Source organism: Paramisgurnus dabryanus, chromosome 13, assembly GCF_030506205.2.
Source record: "Paramisgurnus dabryanus chromosome 13, PD_genome_1.1, whole genome shotgun sequence".
Taxonomy (NCBI): Eukaryota; Metazoa; Chordata; class Actinopteri; order Cypriniformes; family Cobitidae; genus Paramisgurnus; species Paramisgurnus dabryanus.
This window is the reverse complement of record NC_133349.1, coordinates 21,061,123-21,083,345: the sequence shown is the minus strand read 5'-3', so window position 1 is coordinate 21,083,345 and position 22,223 is coordinate 21,061,123. Positions and strand designations below refer to the sequence as shown.

At 38.5% G+C, this 22,223-nt stretch overlaps 2 protein-coding genes across 4 annotated transcripts; both read left to right on the top strand.

The window, feature by feature from the left end:
- The first annotated feature begins 2,044 nt into the window (after window positions 1-2,044).
- On the top strand, window positions 2,045-6,757 carry sbk3 (SH3 domain binding kinase family, member 3). Of its 2 annotated transcripts, XM_065245899.2 has the most exons (5): window positions 2,066-2,125; window positions 2,243-2,314; window positions 3,910-4,054; window positions 4,138-4,340; window positions 4,831-6,757. In XM_065245899.2, the coding sequence occupies exons 2-5, from the start codon at window positions 2,309-2,311 to the stop codon at window positions 5,560-5,562; spliced, it is 1,086 nt and encodes a 361-aa protein (XP_065101971.2). In that variant the 5' UTR covers window positions 2,066-2,125; window positions 2,243-2,308; the 3' UTR covers window positions 5,563-6,757. The 2 variants fall into 2 exon arrangements, with proteins under 2 accessions (XP_065101970.2, XP_065101971.2); XM_065245898.2 differs by having other exon boundaries at window positions 2,045-2,314; window positions 4,831-6,755.
- An 8,492-nt stretch (window positions 6,758-15,249) lies between these two features.
- mfap5 (microfibril associated protein 5) lies at window positions 15,250-20,339 on the top strand. Of its 2 annotated transcripts, none has more exons than XM_065245897.2 (7): window positions 15,250-15,401; window positions 16,356-16,440; window positions 16,525-16,554; window positions 16,989-17,024; window positions 17,110-17,197; window positions 17,337-17,410; window positions 19,634-20,339. In XM_065245897.2, the coding sequence occupies exons 2-7, from the start codon at window positions 16,395-16,397 to the stop codon at window positions 19,735-19,737; spliced, it is 378 nt and encodes a 125-aa protein (XP_065101969.2). In that variant the 5' UTR covers window positions 15,250-15,401; window positions 16,356-16,394; the 3' UTR covers window positions 19,738-20,339. The 2 variants fall into 2 exon arrangements, with proteins under 2 accessions (XP_065101969.2, XP_065116842.1); XM_065260770.2 differs by having other exon boundaries at window positions 15,251-15,401; window positions 16,977-17,024; window positions 19,634-20,328.
- Window positions 20,340-22,223: the final 1,884 nt, after the last annotated feature.

The following is a 22,223-nucleotide window of genomic DNA, read 5'->3' as shown; positions in this document are numbered from 1 at the left end:
GTCTGGTATTTTTACATTCACACATCAGGAGTAACTTTACAGTCGTGCTATAGCACTCAATCACCACAAAGAGGCGATGTACTCAAGGAAATCAAACGATTTTTCATGTTTTTTACAAGTGCACAGCTGAAATTTTATACTAGGTTGATGTTTGTCTTATCGTAATTCTAGTGACATTTGTTGTTATACCAATACTGTCTTCTGATTTGCTGGATGCTTTGCTTCCCTTTATTGCACGGAACATTTATTAACACATTTTTTTTTTCTTTTCTCTTCATACATATTTATTTATTTATTGCATTATATGTAGCCTAACTAAATCCTAATAAATGTGCTTTTAAGCTCAGTTTGTAATTGGCCCATTTAAACGCGTACAATGCACTCTCCCACACAGAGTCACACAATAAGAGCTCAAGGCCATCACAGGCATATACTTTTAAAGACAAAAAGTAATGAATACAAATATGTTTTCAACCACTGTTAAATAAATCCCAAACTGAAAATTCAGTTCAACCCAAATGATAGGTTCTTGGCATTTAGGGTAACATGTATGTTAAACGATTTATACAAAATCTCAGGCATGTATTTGACATTCCTGAGCAGTATGAGTGAGACAGTTGAGCAGTGCAGAAGCATGAATGGAAATGAGACCAGAGGGACTAGTGAAAGTCGTTTTAAAGAGCAGATTGGATTAGCAACAGTTACATGCATGTAGAGAACATCACAATGACAGCTGGAGAAACAGTAACCGCAGTGGTTGTGATAGCAAAGATTGTTTGCCTTGCATACAGTAGCCACGTTGTACTTGAGATACCGGGGGGAAATTTTCTGAGAAACAAAATGTAGAAACAGGTGAATTGTGAAGTGGGGAGAGAGCGAGAGTTAAGTTTCAGGGTAAACTGAGAGTGAGATTGAGAATGTGAACTGGCAGCATGGAGAAGAGGTTTGACACGAAGAGGTGCACTGTATCGGTTACAGCTGTTAGTTTTGTCAATCAAACATTTGTGTATTTAAATGCATATGTGTCGTTGGCATTTATTCATGTTTGCAAAGTGAAAGAGGCTTTTTAAAGGAGAGGGTCTTGGTTTTATTGACAAGGAATTGATTTGACAATGAAAAGTGGGTGTGTCCACATGGTGAACGTGATTGTTAATCACATTGTTCCAATCAGATTGCAGAATTGGGGTGTGTGTTAGATTTAGGATGGGGTCAGGGGGTATAAAAAAATTCTTGTCAAATTATTATTTCACATTTATTTAAGAGTTAAAAAATTTTTTTTGAGATCTGAGTAATTTGGGGTATATTTGATTAAAATGTTTATCCAGGAACACATCTTACTTTGTGACCCTGGGTTATTTTCAACCCAGCATTGGGTCAAAAAGGGACAAACCCCAGAGGTTGAGCCAGAACATTTATATACTTGACTCAACAATTGAAACAACCCAGCATATGTTAAATTGGGTTTGTCCCTTTTTGACCCAAAGCTGGGTTGAAAAGAACCCCCAGCATTATTTAGAGTGTATTTTATTTGAAATAGTGTGTACCCAAAAGACTAGGGACATTCATAAAGTAGTGGATTTCATGGATTTAAGCCAGTTTTATGGATTTAAGCCAGTTATAAACACAGAGCACAGGGAGAATTCAGTAGGAGACTTGGATGCTTAGGAGTAAACAGAGCTTAAAACTGTAAACCACCTGTTATCTTCTTCAGTCTCAGATAATCCTAATGGGAACTGAGAGAGAGAGAGAGAGGGAGATAGAGAGAGAGAGAATACAATGTCACAGACTGAGTGAGTGACAGGTGAAACACATTCGGACAATTGTACCAATGTTTATGAGGAATGAGAAAGATGGATTGAGTGGGACACGGAAGGGGCTGCATACCTGACAACAGTGGTACATAGATACGTGGGGTGAAAACAAGGATAACAATTTTAGGAGGGAACGTGAAAGAGGGGGCAAGAGAGAGAGAGAGTGAGAGAGAGAGAGAGAGTGAGTGAGTGTGAGAGAGAGAGAGAGAGAGGGAAAGAGAGAGAAGTAGAGGTGCTAGTCATGAGTGGGGGTCATTAGACTCATTAGGAATCGTGGGAGAGAGAGAGAGCAAAGATATAATAACACATTCAGTAGTTCAGTAAGTAATACCCACAGGCTGGCACTTTAATACATCTGATTAACTGCTGCAGATTGTTGATCTCATTTTTAAGTTGATAACAAGCAACAGAAAAACTCAGTCCTGCTCAGTGTTTTATAAATGGGAAAGAGAGAGTGAGTGAGAGAGACTGCCTAAGAGACATTTCAACGTTGGACAATGACTGTAAGTCAAATATTACTGTTCCTATGCTGTCTTTGTCAAAAAAGGATTTTTTAAAGAGTGCACTTTGCATAATTTAAGATGTCTCGAAGAATAATAATCATAACAACAGTTGTTAAGTTTAATTTGCCAGCTTTTGTATGCACTTGGTTGCAATCATGTCACAGGTGCGTTTCGTGAATGGCAGCTTGCAGGACTAAACTATGATTGTATCGCAGGTATATGCATAATAGAGGATAAATTAGAATCATTAAGACATAATTATTGTCTGCAAAAGTAGCACATATTATTTAATGTTACTTGATCCAACAAACTTCAACCAACATCAATATTCTCGTGCAAGCATAAGTTTTTTGGTGTTTGTTAAATTAGTGTGAATTAGCCTTTATAGACCAATTAGCATTTAAATTAAATTGCTATTATGATAATTGATGCATTTATTGAAATAACTATGTAACAACTAATAAGTAGTAAGGGACTGAATAGGTGAAAGCATCAGCAACTTCATATGCTACAGCCATCTGTCCTACTGTAAATTACAGGCATGAAGGTTGCATGGAAAATGTAGCAAGCTGCTTAGTTCATGCACGTCCACTCCTGGCATCTTATCAAAGGCCAGTGTTAGAGCCGTCTATCAGTAAGATAAAAACCGTGCTGATGCTTCTGTTCTCAGTCAGTGCCTAGCAACGCACTCATACAACAACTGCATTCAGCCTCCCATAAGACTCATAAAGCAGTAACAAAATACCACACAATTACATGTTCTCTGATGGTGCTGACCGCACGTATTCCTGAAAGAGGGTTTCAGCTGTTCGGTGTTGGTAAAAGTCGGCATATTAAAAAAGGATGTTTTCACAGCAAAGTGCACAGGACCGATGTGACACGCTTCAGGGAATTCTAATGAACAACTGCTATGGATAAATATACAGTGTCTGATTTAAATATGAGCTGCTTGCTTTGTGTTTAGTGAATATGCAGTTGCCTCATGCACGCTAACTATTTCAGGACTGCAGAGGTGTTAATGGGCTCATGTTATTGTCTGGCCATCACATGTTTGACATAAGAGTGAAGGCTGATGAAAGTTTTGATAGATAAGAAGTTTAACTGTTACATTACTCTTTTATAACGCACTGTAAAAATGCAGCATAAACTTTAAGCAAATTAATTATGCAAGTCAATTAAGTTTTGACTTGTGTTAAAATAACTTTAGCTAAAATTTACAATAGACCCAGACCCAGATCATTTTTTCCACACTGTCATAAAAAGGTACAGGAGCTGTAAATGAGACCGTAACCTTTTGAAAAGGTACTAATATGTACCAGATACAGATATGTATCAATTACAATAAGTATCTTTAAGGTACTAATATGCACTCTTTAGGTACAAAAGTGTACTTTTTGAAAAGGTACCGCCCCAGTGACAGCTTTTATACCTTTTCTGAGAGTGCACGTATCTGGAGGTTTTAAGACCTCTGCATTGGAGAGATGAAGAGTTTAATTTTAAAGTGGCATAAAGTAAAGCAGATTAGCATATCATAGCTAGGTAGCATTAGTATTAGGTTGAGAAATATTTTAAATTTGCTATTGTTTTCTTATCAGACTGCAGCTGAAGAACTGGATGAGCTGTGCTACCTCACAGCTCAGTCTGTGACATCCCTGGTGACATCAGAGCACTTCAAAGTCATCAAAAAGCTAGGTCAAGGGTCATACGGCAAAGTGATGCTGGCCTTGCATAAGAAAAGAGGTCAGTTCAATCTAAACACACAAATGTATAGATATAATGCACTGCATAGTACCATGCTAACACTTCAAACTCTAAACTTGAAGGAACTCCAATGGCTTTGAAGTTCTTCCCTCGGAAAACCACAAGTCTTCAAGCTTTCCTGCGTGAATACAACCTTTCGCTCTCTTTTTGCACACATCCCTCTCTGACGCGGGCTGTAGGAATCTTCTACTCCACACCTGTTCACTACGTCTTCGCCCAGGAGGCTGGTCTATATGGTGACCTGTATAATGTCATCGTGTCTGAGGTCAGTGGATTTTGCCTGTGTTAACTAACTGCATTGAGCTGTGTTGTTGTCGACATAGAGACATATTCATGACCCTTTAGAATCCAGGCTAAAGTCTCGATCTAATCATGCGATTTGGAGCATCAAAGTTTGATTTCTTTGACATGATCTTACCTAAATAATTTACGAAGCATCAATAAAAATCAGGATGTTCTCTAGTGGGTCGGGACACTAGTGCTGCAATAGAAATAAAATGATGACTCCTGATGACTGAAGCAGTTTTTGCAGTGACATCTTTTCAAAGGTCATGAAGTCTTTGATTATTCAGGCACACGCGTGTTCTTTGATAAGCCCGATGTTCACATTCTCCTGCCAAAACAACTGCTGCTGTCATCGGCCTGATACATTAATGCAGTCTAATGAGTGTACTTAGTGTGCTGCTGAAGGGCTGGTTTAAAAACAGAGAACAGACTTTCCATCACCCTTTCCTTATCTCTTTCTCTCTCTATAGGAGGGGGTGAGCGAGGAGTGCACCCAGCGTGTGATGTCTCAGTTGAGTGGTGCTGTGTCACATCTTCACTCTCTTGGCTTTGTGCACCGCGACATAAAACCAGAGAACGTTTTCCTGTGTGACCGATTTTGTCGCTGGGTCAAACTGGGTGATTTTGGCCTGACGAGGGCGCAGGGGACCGAGGTCCGTGCCGTGTGGTACAACTCTCCTTTCTGCGTGCCTGAAGTGGAGCATGCCAAATCGATTAGTGAGGCAAAGGAGGAAGATGAGCAAGAAGATATCTGGATGTCAATAGAGCCCAGTTTGGATAGTTGGGCTTTGGGCATCCTTATATTCTGCCTGCTGACTGGCTGCTTCCCATGGGAAGAGAGCACTTCAGATGACCCTTCCTACTGCATGTACAGAGACTGGTTCAACCAAACCAAAGAAAGAGAAGAGGGTTACCAAAATAACAATAATATCACGGGTGAGAAGGCAGAACTAGAGATGCCTCCACAGTTTGACTATTTAAGCTCACTGGTCCTCACCCTGCTAAGACACCTGCTGCACCCGCTGCCCTCGCTCCGAGCTGGGCCTGAGGAGATCCTGTGTTATCTTGGGGGACCTTGGTTACTGAAAACAGAGAAAGAGGAGATGAGGAGAGAAAAGGAGGCGCAAGAGGAGGCCAAGAAGATACAAGAGAGAACAGGAGTGGAAAAACAAAAGGAATTGTTGGGAAGGAGGGAGAGATAAAGTTTATATACAAGATTATTATAAACAAATGTACTATGTATATTCAAGAATATTTTTATAGTGTTTATATTTTTTAATAATGTAGAATAGTTTTGTTACTTATCCTGGTATATTTTAAATAGACATGAAAAAATAGTTGGATATATAGGTCAGATATGTGCACTTAGATGTGAATGAATCTCACATCATACAGTCGCCCCAAGAAGCATACAGACACACTTCATTATATTAATATCACACTTTAAAAGGTCCTAATATGTACGATTTATGTACAGATATGTATACATTACATACCAGCATGTTCCTCTGAGGTACTTTATGAACTCTTTAGGTGCTCTTTAGGTGTACTCCAGCGACAGCTAGTGACCATTTTTTGGCCATTTTTTTCTGAAAGTGCACTTTATGATTTGTGTGCTTTTTAGTTTGATGAATGTGATTTAGGGGCGGTCTCCCGGACAGGGATTAGACTAGTCGTAGACTAAAGTAAATGTAAGAGCTGTTGTTCAAACTGAAAACAATTTGCAGTGCCCTATTGCAAGTAATGTTTTTAGTTATATTTCCTAATTAAAACTAAAGCCTAGTCCTGGTTTTTAGCTAATCCCCGGACAGGGATTAGCTTAGGCCAGGACTAGGCCTTAGTTTAATTTTAACAAACATGCCTTACTAAAAACATTACTGGGCACTAGTGTATTTTAAGATATGTCAGTGCAAGTTGTTTTCAGTTTGGACAGTTCTTACATTTATTTTAGTCTACGACTAGTCTAATCCCTGTCTGGGAAATCGCCCCTTAACGTTTTTCTTATATTAGGCTCATAATAATTAGCCATTGAAGCTAATCTATGGTGCAATGGTAGCCTATATATTTTCTAAATATATATAGGCAAAAAGGTGCAATAGGAGGTGTAGATACCTATGAGGTGGGTGCACAGGATTACCCTGTATTTACCTCAAACATATTGTTTTTGATGTACATAAAATACACATGTTTTTATATGTCACAATAAACTTGTTTTGATCACCTTTACACTTGACCCTGTGAAGCAATATGTACTAGTTGAAACACAATTCAAGTCCACCAATGTCCTCGTGTTCGCACATCAACATTGGTTGACTCTTCCAGCCGTCTGCATCAGACACTTCACACCGTCTGGACATATCTGCAGACTTGTTGAAATACAGTCCCGCCCTAAATAGGACCAGGGTGAAGTTAAACAAACGCAGGTACAATGTGGCGTGGTGGTATCAGGTTTGTGTTGTTCTGGGATTCAGTGGATCAGTTTAGATATGTGTGGCTCAGTCCAACTTTCCGGCTAGCTGCGGCGCTGGCGCTCAAATCTAACCATCATGATTCTGGTTAGTTTTGATCTATCTATCAATAACCCTCTATAGTCACTTTTGTATTACTAATCCTTGTTTTTTTTCTATTCATCTATTGTTTTGATTATTTCTTTATTTAGACTTCTATATAATGAATGGATTGTTCTATCAGCCTAAGCCTTCACTGTGTTCACTCTTGTGAGCCCTTCTGCAGATGCTTTTAAAAATAGCCTCAGGTCCATCTATTTGGGCTGTCAGACACATCAGCACCTCACCGTGTCCCCTTTTGGCACCCTGTATCTGTCTCTTTGGTCCACCTTGAGTTCTGCATGTTCTTGCTTTTACTCATGTTAAGTTCTTGACCTATCTGATTAGAAACATGATAATCTCTCTGGTTCGGCGCGAGCCTCTGATTTCACAAACGGGAAAACTTGATCTCCATATTCCTCGTTTACACTTCAGGATCAATAAAATCTCTCCATTTGTACCTAAAAGTAAGATGTGTTTTTGTTGATGATCCAGTATTAAGTAGTCAGCACTAAATACAGATGTTATTAACTGTCTCTCTAAAACTCCCTCACTGATGCAATGTTTTGTAATGGTAGATGGTTGGATATACAGATATCTCATTCAGCTGTGATTTTCCACTCTGGCCAGGTGCAGACTGACAGCTCACGTTCAGGTCATAGGAGAGATCTGATGTACTCTATTTCATGTGTTTATCCATGTGTCAAACATATGGATAAACAGCTCGCATATCTATCATCCATTCATAATAAAAGTCACTATTAAAAAAAACTGATCTGCATATCATACATGTGCAGTGCAAAACAAAAAATGAGAAAACAAAGATAAAGGGGGAAACATGGAAAACAAGACACCAAGAAACAATTACAAAACTGGACAAATGACAAACCAATGATGTAAATACATGCCATTGTATAAATGCATATCATGATAAACACAGAACAGGTGTTGAGCCCTCTGCTCATGTTTTAATGTGTTTTTGAGGGCTGGGCAAAATAAAAATGTTGGTATCTCCTACATTTTTTACATTTTAACTGAATGTAAGAAAGGCAAGGCATGCAAGTTTATTTGTATAGCACATTTCATACACAGAGGTCATTTAAAATGCTTAGAAATGAGAAAACAATATATAAGAGGAAAAAATATTTTAAAAATAAGAGACACACAGTAAACCACAATAAAAACAAACATATGTGAGAATTTAAAATAATAATTAAAAGAAAAATATGAATGAATAAAACAGTGAATTAAAAGTGCAGTCAGTGTAAAGCACCACAGTGCTCATTCAATAAATGCAGAGTTAAACAGATGTGTTTTTAATCTAGATTTAAAAGTGTTTAATGTTATAACCCATCTGATCTCTTCTGATTCCAGCTACAGGTGGCATAATAGCAAAATGCAGACACACCTTGTTTTGAATAAACCCTTGGCATTTCTGACTGACCTGTTCCTAATGATCTGAGTAATCTGCTGATATTCAATTAGCATATCTGTCATGTATTTCGGTCCTAAGCCATGAAGTGATTTATAAACGAGTAACAATACTTTCAAATCTATCCTAAATGTTAACCAGAATAAGGACCTGAGGACTGGAGTGATGTGCTCAGATTTTTTGGTTCTGATCAGAATTCTGGCAGCAGCGTTCTGTATAAGCTGCAGCTGTCTAATGGTCTTTTGGGGGATCCCAGTAAGGAGTCCATTGCAATAATCCACCCTGCTGGTGATGAAAGCGTGAACAAGTTTCTCTAAGACCTGTCTTTGTCAGGATTCAGATCTGTTCCTGTCTGAGTAAACCAAGTTTATTGTCTGTTCATTGTATGTTATTAGTGTTTAGTCAGTCAAAGTCTAGTTTAATGTGATAGTCTAGTCCAGTGTATATTGTCTTGTTTTACCCCCTTGTGGGTTTTTGTTTTCTCGTTTAATAAATTGTTAATTAATAAATTAAAATTAAGGTCACACTCTATGATTACACACAGATTTCTGACTTTATTTTGTGTCTTCAGACCCCTTGAGTCAAGGTATGTGTTAACCCTGAGAGTTTCACTTTTATTTCCAAATCCAATTACTTTAGTTTTGTCTTTGTTTAACTGGAGGAAGTTTTGACACATCCAACAGGTAATTTCCTCAATGCACTTACATAGGGAGTCAATGGGGCTGTAGTCATTGGGTGACAGGGCTAAGTATATCTGGGTGTCATCTGCATGTGGTATGCAATTTGGTTCTTTCATTGTTTGACCAAGTGGGAACATATACAAATTAAACAGAAGGGGTGCAAGAATTGAGCCCTGTGGGACTCCACATGTCATAGATGTCCATTCAGATTTATGGTTGCCTATGTTCACATAGTAACCTCTCCCTTTTAGGTATGATTTAAACCATTTGAGAACCATCCCAGGGAGCCCTACCCTGTTTTCCAGTCTATGTAAGAGTATGGTGTGATCTACTGTGTCAAAGGCAGCACTACGATCTAGTAGCACCAGCACTGATATTTTACCTGAATCAGTTTAATTGAATATCATTTATTTTTATGAGCACTGTCTCTGTGCTACTGACGGACACCAGATTAAAAATTGTTCCACTTTTCTGTATGTTCTTTTCTTGCGCTGTTCTGCTGTTGTGTTTCTTCAAGGTGCTTTACGCCAGTGATCATCCTGACCTCTACTGGAGCTATTCCATCAATAGCATCTTCAACTTTTAAGTTTTATTTTCAAGAACATCAACAGAGTCTGCTAATATGCTTGGCAACATTGATATAGCATTCATAAATACCTCACTGTTGTTCATTTATGATCCGTTTTTTGACATAGACAGATCAAGCATCAGTGGCAGGACTGATCAAAATATCAAAGTAAACACAAATGGTCAGATAACGCTTCATCCTTGATAACAGTGGATGAAATGTTTAGACCCTTGCTAATAAGCAGATCAAGAGTGTGTCCCCGATTGTGTGTAGGACCTTGCACGTGCCGGATCAGATCGAAAGTGTTTCAAACATTTAATTACGTCTAATAGGCAGTAGATTAGGTAGAATTGCTGTGTGGCTTAAGAGGGCCTTCATCTTTCTATCACATATCAGGACAAAGATAGAGAGAGCTAAACGGACATTGGGCTCCCGCTTGTTCTGTAAACATTTATGATTGTTACTGCTGTCATAGCAGGGACCCAACACATATCAGTTACCAGTGCTGTTTGCAGATGAGGGCTGGTGTGATCCCTGACATTTAGGCAGAGGTCAGAGGTGGTTTTGGAGCCCGCCATTTCTTGGTTGATATTTGGGGACTTGCAGCAATAGAGTGGGAGAGCTTTGTTCCAGCAAATACCAGATTCTTCATTTACTCTGAAAAGCACAGAAGTGGTGATGTTGGAGAGAGAGTGTGACGACATCAGCTGTGATTCTGGTATTCCTGGAGGCTGGAGTGTCTTATCTTGCCTTTCATGGTTGTTATGTATAGAAACGTCCTTGGGTGTTGATTCACAACCCAGCTGTAGCGAGGTCTGTGGGCAGGGCTCAGCCTGAGCTGTGTCTGTGAACAGGAGTTGCTGTGGCTGGTGAGTTTTATCCTTTCCTCTAAATGTCCATCCAGGTGCTGGTGTGTGGCAGAGTGTGTGACCCAGGGGGGATCAAGCTCGAGTGAAATAGAACCTGGAAGTCTGGGGCTTCCTGGGACCGGGATGGAGTTGAGGGATGACATGGACACAAAGGACCGAACTGAGGAACAAGGTGACGACGGGACAGGAGAGACTGAGGCAGACACAGACAGGGGGCGCTGCAGCTGGCTGTGGGGCAGAGACAGGGGGCACAGCACCAGACTGTGGGGCAGAGACAGGGGGCACTGCAGCTGGCTGTGGAGCAGAGACAGGGGGCCCTGCACAAGGCTGTGGGGCAGATACAGGGTATGCCGCACCAGGCTGTGGGGCAGAGACTAGAAAGGGCTCCAAGGGAAAATTCAGGATGAGGGGCCGAAGCTCCCTTATTCCTTTTCCAGATGCGAGGTGCAGAGTACAAGGCAGGAGGCAGGGAACTTGTGGTGGTTGTGGCGGGTGAGGAGGAGGCATCAGAGGTGGACTCCCACGTGCCCTCCTTTTGCGCTTCCTGTGAAGGCTGACTGATGAGACAGGCCTCTCAGGAGTCGTGGTGGGTCGGGCTGGGTCCTCCATGGCCATGACAGACACGATCCGGTTCTCTGGGACCGAAGGCAGTGGGTTCAGTCTCAGTTGGACCCCTGGACTCCTCACGACGCCTGAGCCTCCGTATCTCAGCAGGGTTGGGGGGCTCAATGAGGCAGCTGTTAAAGATTACTTTGAGGTCTGCCTAATTGAACCCAGAGTCTTTTGCACAGGCCAGGAACTCCAGGGTGAGGCCTCGGACCTTGGCCTCCCTTTGGCGGAGGCAAAAGAGTACATGGGCCCAACGGCACTCAGGGCAGACAGCCAAATGTCCATCTCAATTTACTGGGTTCTGTGTTGGCTGGTTTGTTCTGTCATGATATCCAATGGAGAGAGAGTAGGAACCCAGATGCAGGCAGAAGATGGACACAAACTAGGTTTATTAAATACAAAAAAACAAATCAAAAACCCATGAGGGGGTAAAATAAGACAATGATAATGACAGGACTACACTAAAAACTAAGACCTACACTGGACTATTTAACATTAAACTTGACATAAAACACTTGACTAAGGCTTTATAATAATAACAACAACAAGAGACTCACTGGACTGGACTTGACAAGGATATGCCTCAAAACAAACCAGCACAGGACAGCAAACACCAAGGAAATAAGGGCACTGTCATGATCCTGTCACAAGGAGCAAAAACTATGACATGAGGGCAGGATCATGACAAAATGTCCTATAAAAACACTAGATAAATGTATGTGGTAACCATAAGCAGAATAATAGTCTTTTGAATTATTTAAAGGGACACTTCACCCATTTGCATTAAGCTTTGTATAGTTAGAAACCCAGTCATGTTTTTGAATGGTTATGCATCATTTTCTCAGTTGCCGCTGAGACAGGAGAAATACAGATTTCAGTTTTGCACTTCCTTCTTTCAATGATGTAAAAATCGTCATTTTGCATCATTGAAAGAAGGAAGTCCAATATCTTTGTAGAGGGGGTGAGACTACAAACACTCCTTTTCTCTGTCAAATAGGCACAAAATTTGAAATGTATGTTACATTTCGACTATAAATATGATCCACTTTTAACAAAGATTAATTTGTCCATGGGTGAAATGCTCCTTTAAAAATAATGCACTCCAATTTACGTTGTGCCGCTGTCAGGGTCCTGCTTTTGAGTTATGTTTTGTATTTGTCTAAGTCATGATGGCAGGATTCTGGCAGTTCTATGTGGAGGTTCATGGCTTTGTGTATTGAGTCATGTGCCTCCGGTGTCTTGTCTCTTGTCCCCGCCCCCTCGTTCTCCTGCTTATTGTTAATCATTAGTTTATTCCCATCACCTGTTCCCTCCTCGTTATCTTGTTTGGTTTTCTTATTTAATGTCATTGTTTCTTTAGCCCTGTGCAGGATCATTTTGTACCGTCATGTTAGTGCTGTTGTGTGGTTTAGTCTAGTGTTAGAGATTGTGTCAAGTGAAGTCAAGTAGTTTTACTGTCTTAGTCTTGTCGTGTTGCCCTGTTTGATGTTGTTTGCCCCCACGTGGGCCTTTTGTTTCTTCTGTTATTAAAGTGTCTTTGTTTAAACCCCCCGTCGTCTGCACTTGGGTTCATCCTCCATCACCCCTGACAGCCACATTATCACCTGGGGTGTGCATTTTTTCGAATAATTCAATGGCCCGTCATCGATACAGTAAATTTATATATATATATATATATATATATATATATATATATATATATATATATATATATATTATTATTTTTACATAACATTTTAAAAAATGGTACTAAATAGCACTTAAAGTGGTTCACTGGCTCGTAATCACAGGGGAACCTCTTTCAGTGCTATATAGCACCTATGTAGAATCATAAGTGGTGTTATAGTATGACTATAGCACCACTTATGCAATGTAAAAAGTGAAAGTTGGATTATATTTAAAAATACTTAAATTGGTAACACTTAATAAAACAATTTAATCAACAATTAAAGTCATTTCTTTATAGATCCAACTTTCACTTTTTATAATGCATTGGATATGAATCTCTGGCATTAGACAAATGAAAACAGTGTCATAAACAGATTTGATGGCCAGTAAATTCCAGTGTACAGCTAGACTCGGCTCGGGACAGCTGGATACAAGGACAGAACAACTGATGAGTGGCAGGAGACATGGAGATTGCAATGGATCATGAAGAATGACATGGAAAGAGCTGGAGAGCAGAGCAGAGCAGAGCCAGCAATGCATTTAGCAGAACCTGCTACGAACCTCAGCAGAATGCAGGGATAGTTATTACATCGCTTAAACATATGGATAAACAGCTCGCTAACCTTAATTTCATAATAAAAGTCAGCAAAAAAACTGATCTGCATGGCATATATGCATCTGCAGTGGCTGAAAAGATTTTATAGTATTATCTGCAGACTGCAGAAGTGAATTATTTAGTGTCACATGAAACTCTTTTTATATCTTGCAGTATTAAGCCAGTATGTGACTGGCTACATAAAAACTCATTTTATACTAAACCCCATTGTGCAACTATTGCATTATCATAGCTTTGGGATTCATACTGTGTCTCGGATTACCTACCACAAGACGATTTACTACTACATAACTAATATCCAAGCTGTCATGCAAGCAAGCTCATAAAGATAGTTTAAGAGACTGGGCCAATTCTACAGTCGTAAAAAAACTGTCAAATACCATAACAAAGGACAGCATGAAGAAACATAAGTAGCCTGACCGTGACTTATGGATATGTGTTTGACTTTTAATATATGCAAGACTTTTAAGAGTGAAATTTTGTTGGGAAGAGGTTGAGGGGTTTTACATTCCTCTAATAAACAAGTCTAGATGTTATTCGGTGTTTACGATCTGGCATGCTTCTCTTATTTGTGCTCAACTCCAGGACCAAGCACGTGTCACACACTTCCAACCATCATGGTATTATGGAGTGCATAAAATTCTTCAGTCAGGCAGTTGAGTACACTGGTTTAGACTAGCTCAGCATTGGATCTATCTCGTGTAGCCGCCATCACTCAAGATGTCATCATGGCCTCTGGTGCTCATTTTATCGACCTAGTTAGGCTATCGTTCCATGTCAAAGTCTGGGTTCTGGCCAACCATGCAACCCTATTGTGTCAACTGCATGATGAATTTTGACTTCTGAACTGTGCCCAGAAGAAAGCACTAGTTAAAGGTCATGCTAAATGTGTTTGACAATGCAAGGTGAACCACCCCATAGCACTTCGGGTTTCCCCAGCTAAAACAGATTATTTTAGTGCTGGAAAGGTGACGGGAAAGAGGGACAACAGCAGTGTTTATTTCCAGCTGGAGAAACTTTCCATTTAAAATTCAGACTTTAATTGGGAGTTCATGGCAATGTAAAATCACAGGCATTGCCTAACTTATCAGAAGAGTGTAAGATATACAGTAAGACCAATTTTTATGTAAAAATATAATGCCTCCAGGCCTAAATGTCCAGTACTATATGTCATCTAAAGAATATACTAAGACATGGTCTGGTATGTTGTTTAAAAGATTAATTTAAAACACTGTCCAGTAAACTAATAATTCAGATTGTGAACCATTAAAATTTTAATATAAACAATTGATAGCATGAATATTTCCCAATTATTAACTTTTATAAATCTAAAATCTTTTTTAATAGCCTATCATTGTTCTGCAGTGACCCCTGGTGGCGGATTGATCAGCATTTTTATGAACTTTATTTTAAATTTCATCAATTTCCTCATGTAGAATGAATATATTTGCCTCTGTTGTATCTATAATTTTGTATTCAATAATAAAAAAAGAGTATTCATATTTTTATTATTAAGTTTTTACTAGATTTTTATTTATTTGTTTGTTCTTCACAGAAGACGTTGGTGACAAAAAGTGTTGCCATTATAAAGTGGGGTTTTAAAATATTTAATTTTGCAGCCTTTTGTCTGCAAAATTTGTCTAATTTAATGCTTCATTTTATCCTTTTCTAATACCGGTTTTAGTGATGATGATTTATTATTTAGGATGCACCCATTTGCTTTAATGACAGCCCTCATGCATGAATCCACAGATTTGTGCAGAATCAATAAGTTATACGAGGATGACGGTGTTTCAAAAAGCATCCTTAGAATTTAAGAAATTACATGAATTAGGAAATACAAAAACCTCCACCAAAGCTATTTAATAATGCAGTATAAAAAACCTGCAATAACATTTTAAACACAAATGAAAAGAGCAAAAGAGAGAGAGATTGAGAGATCAGAGAGAGAGACAGGCGGAGAGATGTGCATGGGAGGGAAAAGACAGGGAGGAGACAAGTAAAAGCCAAAGGAATCTGAAAATCACAAGCGGCACTAGAGGATTGTAAACTTGTAAGTATTATAAAAATATTTATTTTGAGAATATTACATTAATATTATCATAAAACATCTACTTGTGTTTAGTCATTGGTTGCATAGTAAAACTGAAGAAAGGGCTTCAAATGTGTACATACAGGCTGCATATGATCCTGTGTATCTCAGTGGTTGAGCACTGCGTTACCAGTGCAAAAGGTTATAGGTTCGAACCCAGTTAACAAACATAGTGATAAAGAATTAATAGTTTATAATGCACAGTCACTTTGGATGAAAATGTCTGCCAAATGCATAAATATAAATGAACATGATGATTGCTATTACTGGGCAAAAATTTGCGTCATTCTGTAAAATATGTGTATATTTTTTTAAATGCATATTTTGTGTTGATGCAAGTTTTAACACTGAATGTGCATTAGATCTCTCTGGCAAATCTATAGTCTGAAAAAGTGTGCATTCACATAAGAGTGTGTATATGTAAATTTATGTGTGTGTGAGAGTTGGCGAGTCCGGGACGGGAGGAAAAGTACATTCTTTAGTGTGAGCTCATGTCTTGGATGCAGAAAAATACACGCTCAGAGGAAAACAGTCTGTGAGAGAGAAAGAAACAGACAAAAGCTGGATGCATAAACAGCTGTAAATGATATCTTTAATGAGAGAATGAGAACAAAAAAACTTATGCTCTGTGACTTCAATAAATGAGAATCTGGATGAGTCAGAGACACATGGAAATCTACATCAGTTTCAACCATCTGCAAGTCTCCTCTCTGATACACATTTAAAGATACATTTGTTTTATCTAACATATTTTATTTATAATTGTGGGCCATTGAGAAGCATCATCTTAGGAAACCAGGTAGACTGTTGGTTAAACCAGTGAAAGACCAGTTTACACCAGCAAGCAATCTTTGGATGGTTTATGACTGAAATCTATACTGAGGTTATAAATGTGTTTCTTCTTGCTTTGTCCAGCCCCTGAGCTGTGATTGGACCCTGGTAAGACCCTGAAACATGGGCATCTGGCCAGTTCCTGTTCTGCTTTGCTGCTGTTTCTTTGGTAACTCCAGCATTCAAAACAACTAAACACATACCAAATCATTTAATTCATAATTTTTACAAAACTATTCTGCTTTTTCCACAGTTTTTGTTCCTGTTTGGGCACAGCAAACTGGTAATTCACAATAGTGTGGCTTAATGATTGTAAAACTATATGTGGCATTGTCTGTAAAATCCACTCTAAAGTATCATTTAACTTATAATGAACTTATGAGCATCAAAGTTTAATTTCAATCATTGACGTTAACAAATAGACTTTATGCCCAGCTGCACTACTTCCTGAACTTCAGCCAGCTCCTTGTTTCCTGTCTTCCATTATTGGACAAACTGATTAATCCAGGTGTGCCTGACCTCAGTAGTCATAACAACAATAATCAGACACACCTGGATTAATCAGTTTGTCCAATAATGGAAGACAGGAAACAAGGAAGTGGCTGAAGTTCAGGAAGTAGTGCAGCTGGGCATAAAGCCTATTTGGTAACGTTTCTACTTTGCGTTCCATATTCTCAAAAGTTGCATTTTTCTCAATCATCCTAGTTTTCCCACCAGAAATACAGGACTTTGAAAGCACTGTTCCACCATCGGGTGAGTTTGTACAGTATATATAAGAAAGTGTACCACTGTCTGTGTGAGAAGATGGTGAGACAATAACAACACTGTCTTTGAGCAGACTGCAGAGAGGAAACATACCCCTGTACCAGGATGTACTCGGTTCATCGACCTACAAAAAGATGCATCCATTCACTCTGTATCTACAGGTGATTAACACATAAACATGATACAATCACTGAAACACACACACATCATACAAAGCTACTGCCTTTGTAAAATCTTTGTGAAAATCAATTATTTTCCTGGCCAAATAAATGTTTAAATTAAATGATATGTCTGCACCAGTCTCTCAAGAGTCTATGTGATTAACAAGGAAATCTGTGTGAGGACCGTATGTCGACAAGATGAGCTCATGATGGGTGAGACACTCAGTTGTTCTTCTCGCATGGCTTCCTATAAAATTGTCTGGAACCTTATTATTTTTTAAACATATTATCATACATCATAAATGATTTATGCATAATTTACCTTAACATAAAATTGTCTCTGATCTAAGGACTGTTTTTGTTATCATACCTTTAAAGGGAACATATAATGAAAATCTGACTTTTTCCATGTTTAAGTCTTTCCCCGCCAGCGTTTTTTTTTTAAGTTGCCAGCCAGCGCCAGCATTTTTCATGATTTTCACAAAAGTTTAATGCCTTCCAGAAAATTGTCTTCTTTAAATATATAAGTAAATAATATATCAAATGAAAGAACAAACCCTCTGCTTTCGAACAAAATAAAAAAGTTTCATCCTACCTTTAGTTCTCTTTTTATCACCTCTCAAATATGGGTTGGTTTCTTCAAAAACACCCAATTTTGAGCAAAAAGCTGAGATAATTCCATTTATTGTGAAGGACTTTTGATAGAGATCAGGGCTGCGTTCAGCCCCGACAAAACGTTGCACAACGTTTATTAAACAGAAACGGTGATGCATTGAACACCCTGTTGTGATGACGCAAGAGTTGCAACTACGGTAGCTGAGAGGCCATTCTTTGTGTTGTTTTTTAAATGTTTCTGAAGCCTGATGAAATCGTTATAAATGTGTGTTTAATACTGTAAAATACCCTCGATGTTACAGTCACTGACTTTGCCGTCCAGAATGAAAGACAACATTCCAACTTGAACCCATTGAGCGAGCTGTCTCTTTACTATCTCGTGGTTTTATACATCTTGCCGCTGATTGGGCCGACATTTCTGACACACCCACCAAACAAGAGAAAACGCTTCTAAAACCTGTTGCATTCCGTTGCACACCGTTTCCAGGAAACATGTCGTTCAACCCGGAAACCGTAGCAAAACGTTGCGCACCGGTGTGAGATTGAACGTGCCCCTGAGCGATGTTTAAAACATACAAGGAGTTCTTTCTCTTTCACGTGAGGCGCTATTTCCGGGTTGTATAAGTTGCGGAAGTGCGCCCTCTGGTGGATAATAGCGGCATTGCGGAAAGCCGAAAAACCTCGTCATTGGCAGGAAGCGTTTTCTCTTAATTGACAAGTTATCTCATCAATGGCGGGGAAAGAGTTAAGTGCTATAATTGGGTCCCCAGTGCTTTTCAACCTAGAAAATGTGAAAAATATCAACCCAATAACTTAGTTTTGATAAGCCATCTTCTGCAAGCATTTGAAAAAATAGCTCATTGAAATTTGGCTCCCATTGTGATGTCAGAATGGAATAATACCGCCCCATAATCTGCACTATCCATCCACAGCACTGTAATTAAGTGCAGAGATCAGCTCATTTGCATGTTAAAGGACACACCCAAAAACTACACATTTCTGCTCACACCTACAAAGTGACAATTTTAACATGCTATAATAAATTATCTATATGGTATTTGAGCTAAAACGTCACATATGCATTTTGGGGACACCAAAGATTTATTTAAAATCTTAAAAAAGTATTGTTAAATGTCCTCTCTAATACTTTGAAATGACCACTGTTATGATTGGCTAACCTTAACATACGTCACACTGTGATATATCAGAGTGTAAATATTTCCGGTCAGAGGTTAACATGCTTGTGGTTTCGATGTTATTGCCATGATGATTTCCGAATGACTCATAGCAGCTTAGCTTCCATAAGTGGAAGTGTTGGGAGATTTCAATAAACATCAAATATTCTGTATTCTGTGATACGCCACAAACTATGCAGGACATCCATTCATGCCAGCTGTGAGCCCGGACCTATCACACAACATAACCACCTGACCTACTGATGCTTTTGTTACCCCAACCAGCATACAGAAGTCAAAGCAGTTAAAATCAGGAATGAGAAAATCAAAGAGAAGAATTCATTCCCATTGTTTTTATCATGTTCAGGAGCCATCTCATATGTGTGTTTCCTGGTTGTGTAGTGCATCTCCCTTTTAAATCCAATTTATAAAACTTTACTTATTTTTAGTGATACAATTTTTAGTTCTAATATTTATATTGTGAAACCGTTTTATAAAAGAAATAAGGGAAGGTAGGGAAGTAAGGTAGCTGCCTTCAGCCATGCCTTATTCCACGATACAGCACGGCCGTATCTTATTGCTTACATAAAACAATTAAACTAATTGAACCCTAAATGATTGTGTCTCTTTCCTTGCTCTTTTTCAGCTGAACTTTGTCGAGAGAAATCTGGGTGGCCGAAACGGCAAACAAGAACAACAAATAGACGCTGTCGCCGTAGCAACCCAAAAACATGGGCAAACGAGGGTTAATGTTAGGTGGATTACGCAGAGGGCGGGAGACTGAAAGAAGGAGCGAGTTCTTGTTCAAACAAATACAGCTATACATCTTAATTACAAATCTTAAACCATAAGCCTATCAAAACTGTCGTTCAGTGACGTCATAATTATTAATTTGGATGAATGTCGACGTGTTTTAACCAGGCTATTTTAAAAGGGTTGTAATTTACACAAGGGATGACAATGCATACTATGCTGATGGGAAAAAGTTACCTAATGTAGTCACAATTATTTTATATTCCTTTATACAGCACACATCAGAAACTGTATGTAAAAATAATAATAATACAATATATATTTTTCAAAATATCTGTATTTTACAAATGTTATTAAATGTTATTATTCTAAGAGGCACAAGTCATTATTGTAAGATTTACTGGTACACTTCGGATTGTCATGTTTATGTTTTGTATGTGGTAATGTTCATAAACATTATACAGTTCTTCAGTCCTTACAATCCAGTAGGTCATGACTCATGTTTCATAAAATAACAGATTGCTAAAAGCAAGAATAATCAATGAGATTTTGGATTTTGGTAGGAAGTATTTCCAGTATATAAGCTACAGTTAATTGCATAAACAGGAACAAATAAACGAGCTGAATCACAAAATACCCACACAAACTGTTTTTAATATCTTTAACACAAAAAAACGTATCTACGTGTAGTGTCATGACATGAAATGATTCATAGGCCTTTTTTACACCTCGTTGTTTACACAGATCTATACAATAATTCGACACAAGAGGGCGTCCTGACATGATTACAGTTTTTTACGATTGGTTACACACAAAATCTTTTCATGTCACACGATTTTCAAAACCTCTCACTCAAAGTGCAAAACTACATGCCAAATCTTCAAAACCATAAGCTATTTCTCAGCCTTTGACTCAGTTTTCAATTGCATAAAACACTTTTTTCAAAACACTACACGCAATTCTCTACCTAAAACACAAAGATCTATGAGGAAGTCACTTGCTTTCCTTTTCCAAACACAACCAATCAAAATGCTACACTCATTCACCAGGTCACACAGACACACTCCTCACATGTGCAAACACTAAATGCTTTACTGATCACTAACCAATCACTGCTTTACTTTACAGTAGTATAGATATGCCTATAAATAGGTCAAAGATCACTGTTTTGTCTTAGTTTTGAAAACGTGTGTAAGCAATTGGTAAAAACTGTAAAGACTTGATGTCTACACAAACATGCACAACACTGAATTTTAAGCTAAATAGATATATATATATATATAATTAAATAAAAATTATTTTATAGGTAATATACAATTGTTAAGTCACTATTTTATAAATACAACTTTGGTCATTTTTTACAAATTACAGTATCAAACACAATACACACTGTGCAAGTTTCTTATTGTGTGTGTGTGTGTGTGTGTGTGTGTGTGTGTGTGTGTGTGTGTGTGTGTGTGTGTGTGTGTGTGTGTGTGTGTGTGTGTGTGTGTGTGTGTGTGTGTGTGTGTGTGTGTGTGTGGGTGTGTGTGTGTGTGTGTGTGTGTGTGTACCTGGTAATTATCACGTTGTGGGGACCAATTGTCCCCACAAAGATAGGAATACCAGTGTTTTTGTGACCTTGTGGGGACATTTTGATGTCCCCATGAGGAAACAAGCTTATAAATCAAACAAGATGATGTTTATTGAAAATCTAAGGTACAAGAAAGGTTTTTGTGATGGTTGGGGTTAGGGAATGGGGCAGGTAAGGGGAATAGAATATACAGTTTGTATGGTATAAAATGCATTACGCCTATGGAATGTCCCCATAAAACATGGAAACCAGAATGTGTGTGTGTGTGTGTGTGTGTGTGTGTGTGTGTGTGTGTGTGTGTGTGTGTGTGTGTGTGTGTGTGTGTGTGTGTGTGTGTGTGTGTGTGTGTGTGTGTGTGTGTGTGTGTGTGTGTGTGTGTGTGTGTGTGTGTGTGTGTGTGTGTGTGTGTGTGTGTGTTTGTGTGTGTGTGTGTGTTTGTGTGTTTGTGTTTGTGTGTTTGTGTGTGTGTGTATATACAATTGATGACAATGATAAAATGCATAAATAAACATGTTTTTTTACGGTTTTCGATTCGGCTTGCAAAATAAATTAATTAAGAAATGAATCTGTCAAATTACAATCTGAAACTGTTCATCGGACAGTGAACATGCAATGGAGTCACTTATAAAAGGACCCTCCATGGTCTGAGTAAACAGATCCCCCTACAGGACACATGGGCAACACAGTTACATCTGTGAGAGATTTGTGACTGCTGTTTGGAACTGAAAATTATTAAAACCATTCTCAATATGCATAAGTTGCCTATTTTGAATAAAGTAATTTAAAGTAAATTATATGTTATTATGATGTTGAAGAGTGGACTATGTAGCTAGCTTTACATAATTAACTTTATCTCTGACCATTTACATTTTCTGCTCATTTAAAAATAATTAACATGAAATACACTGTT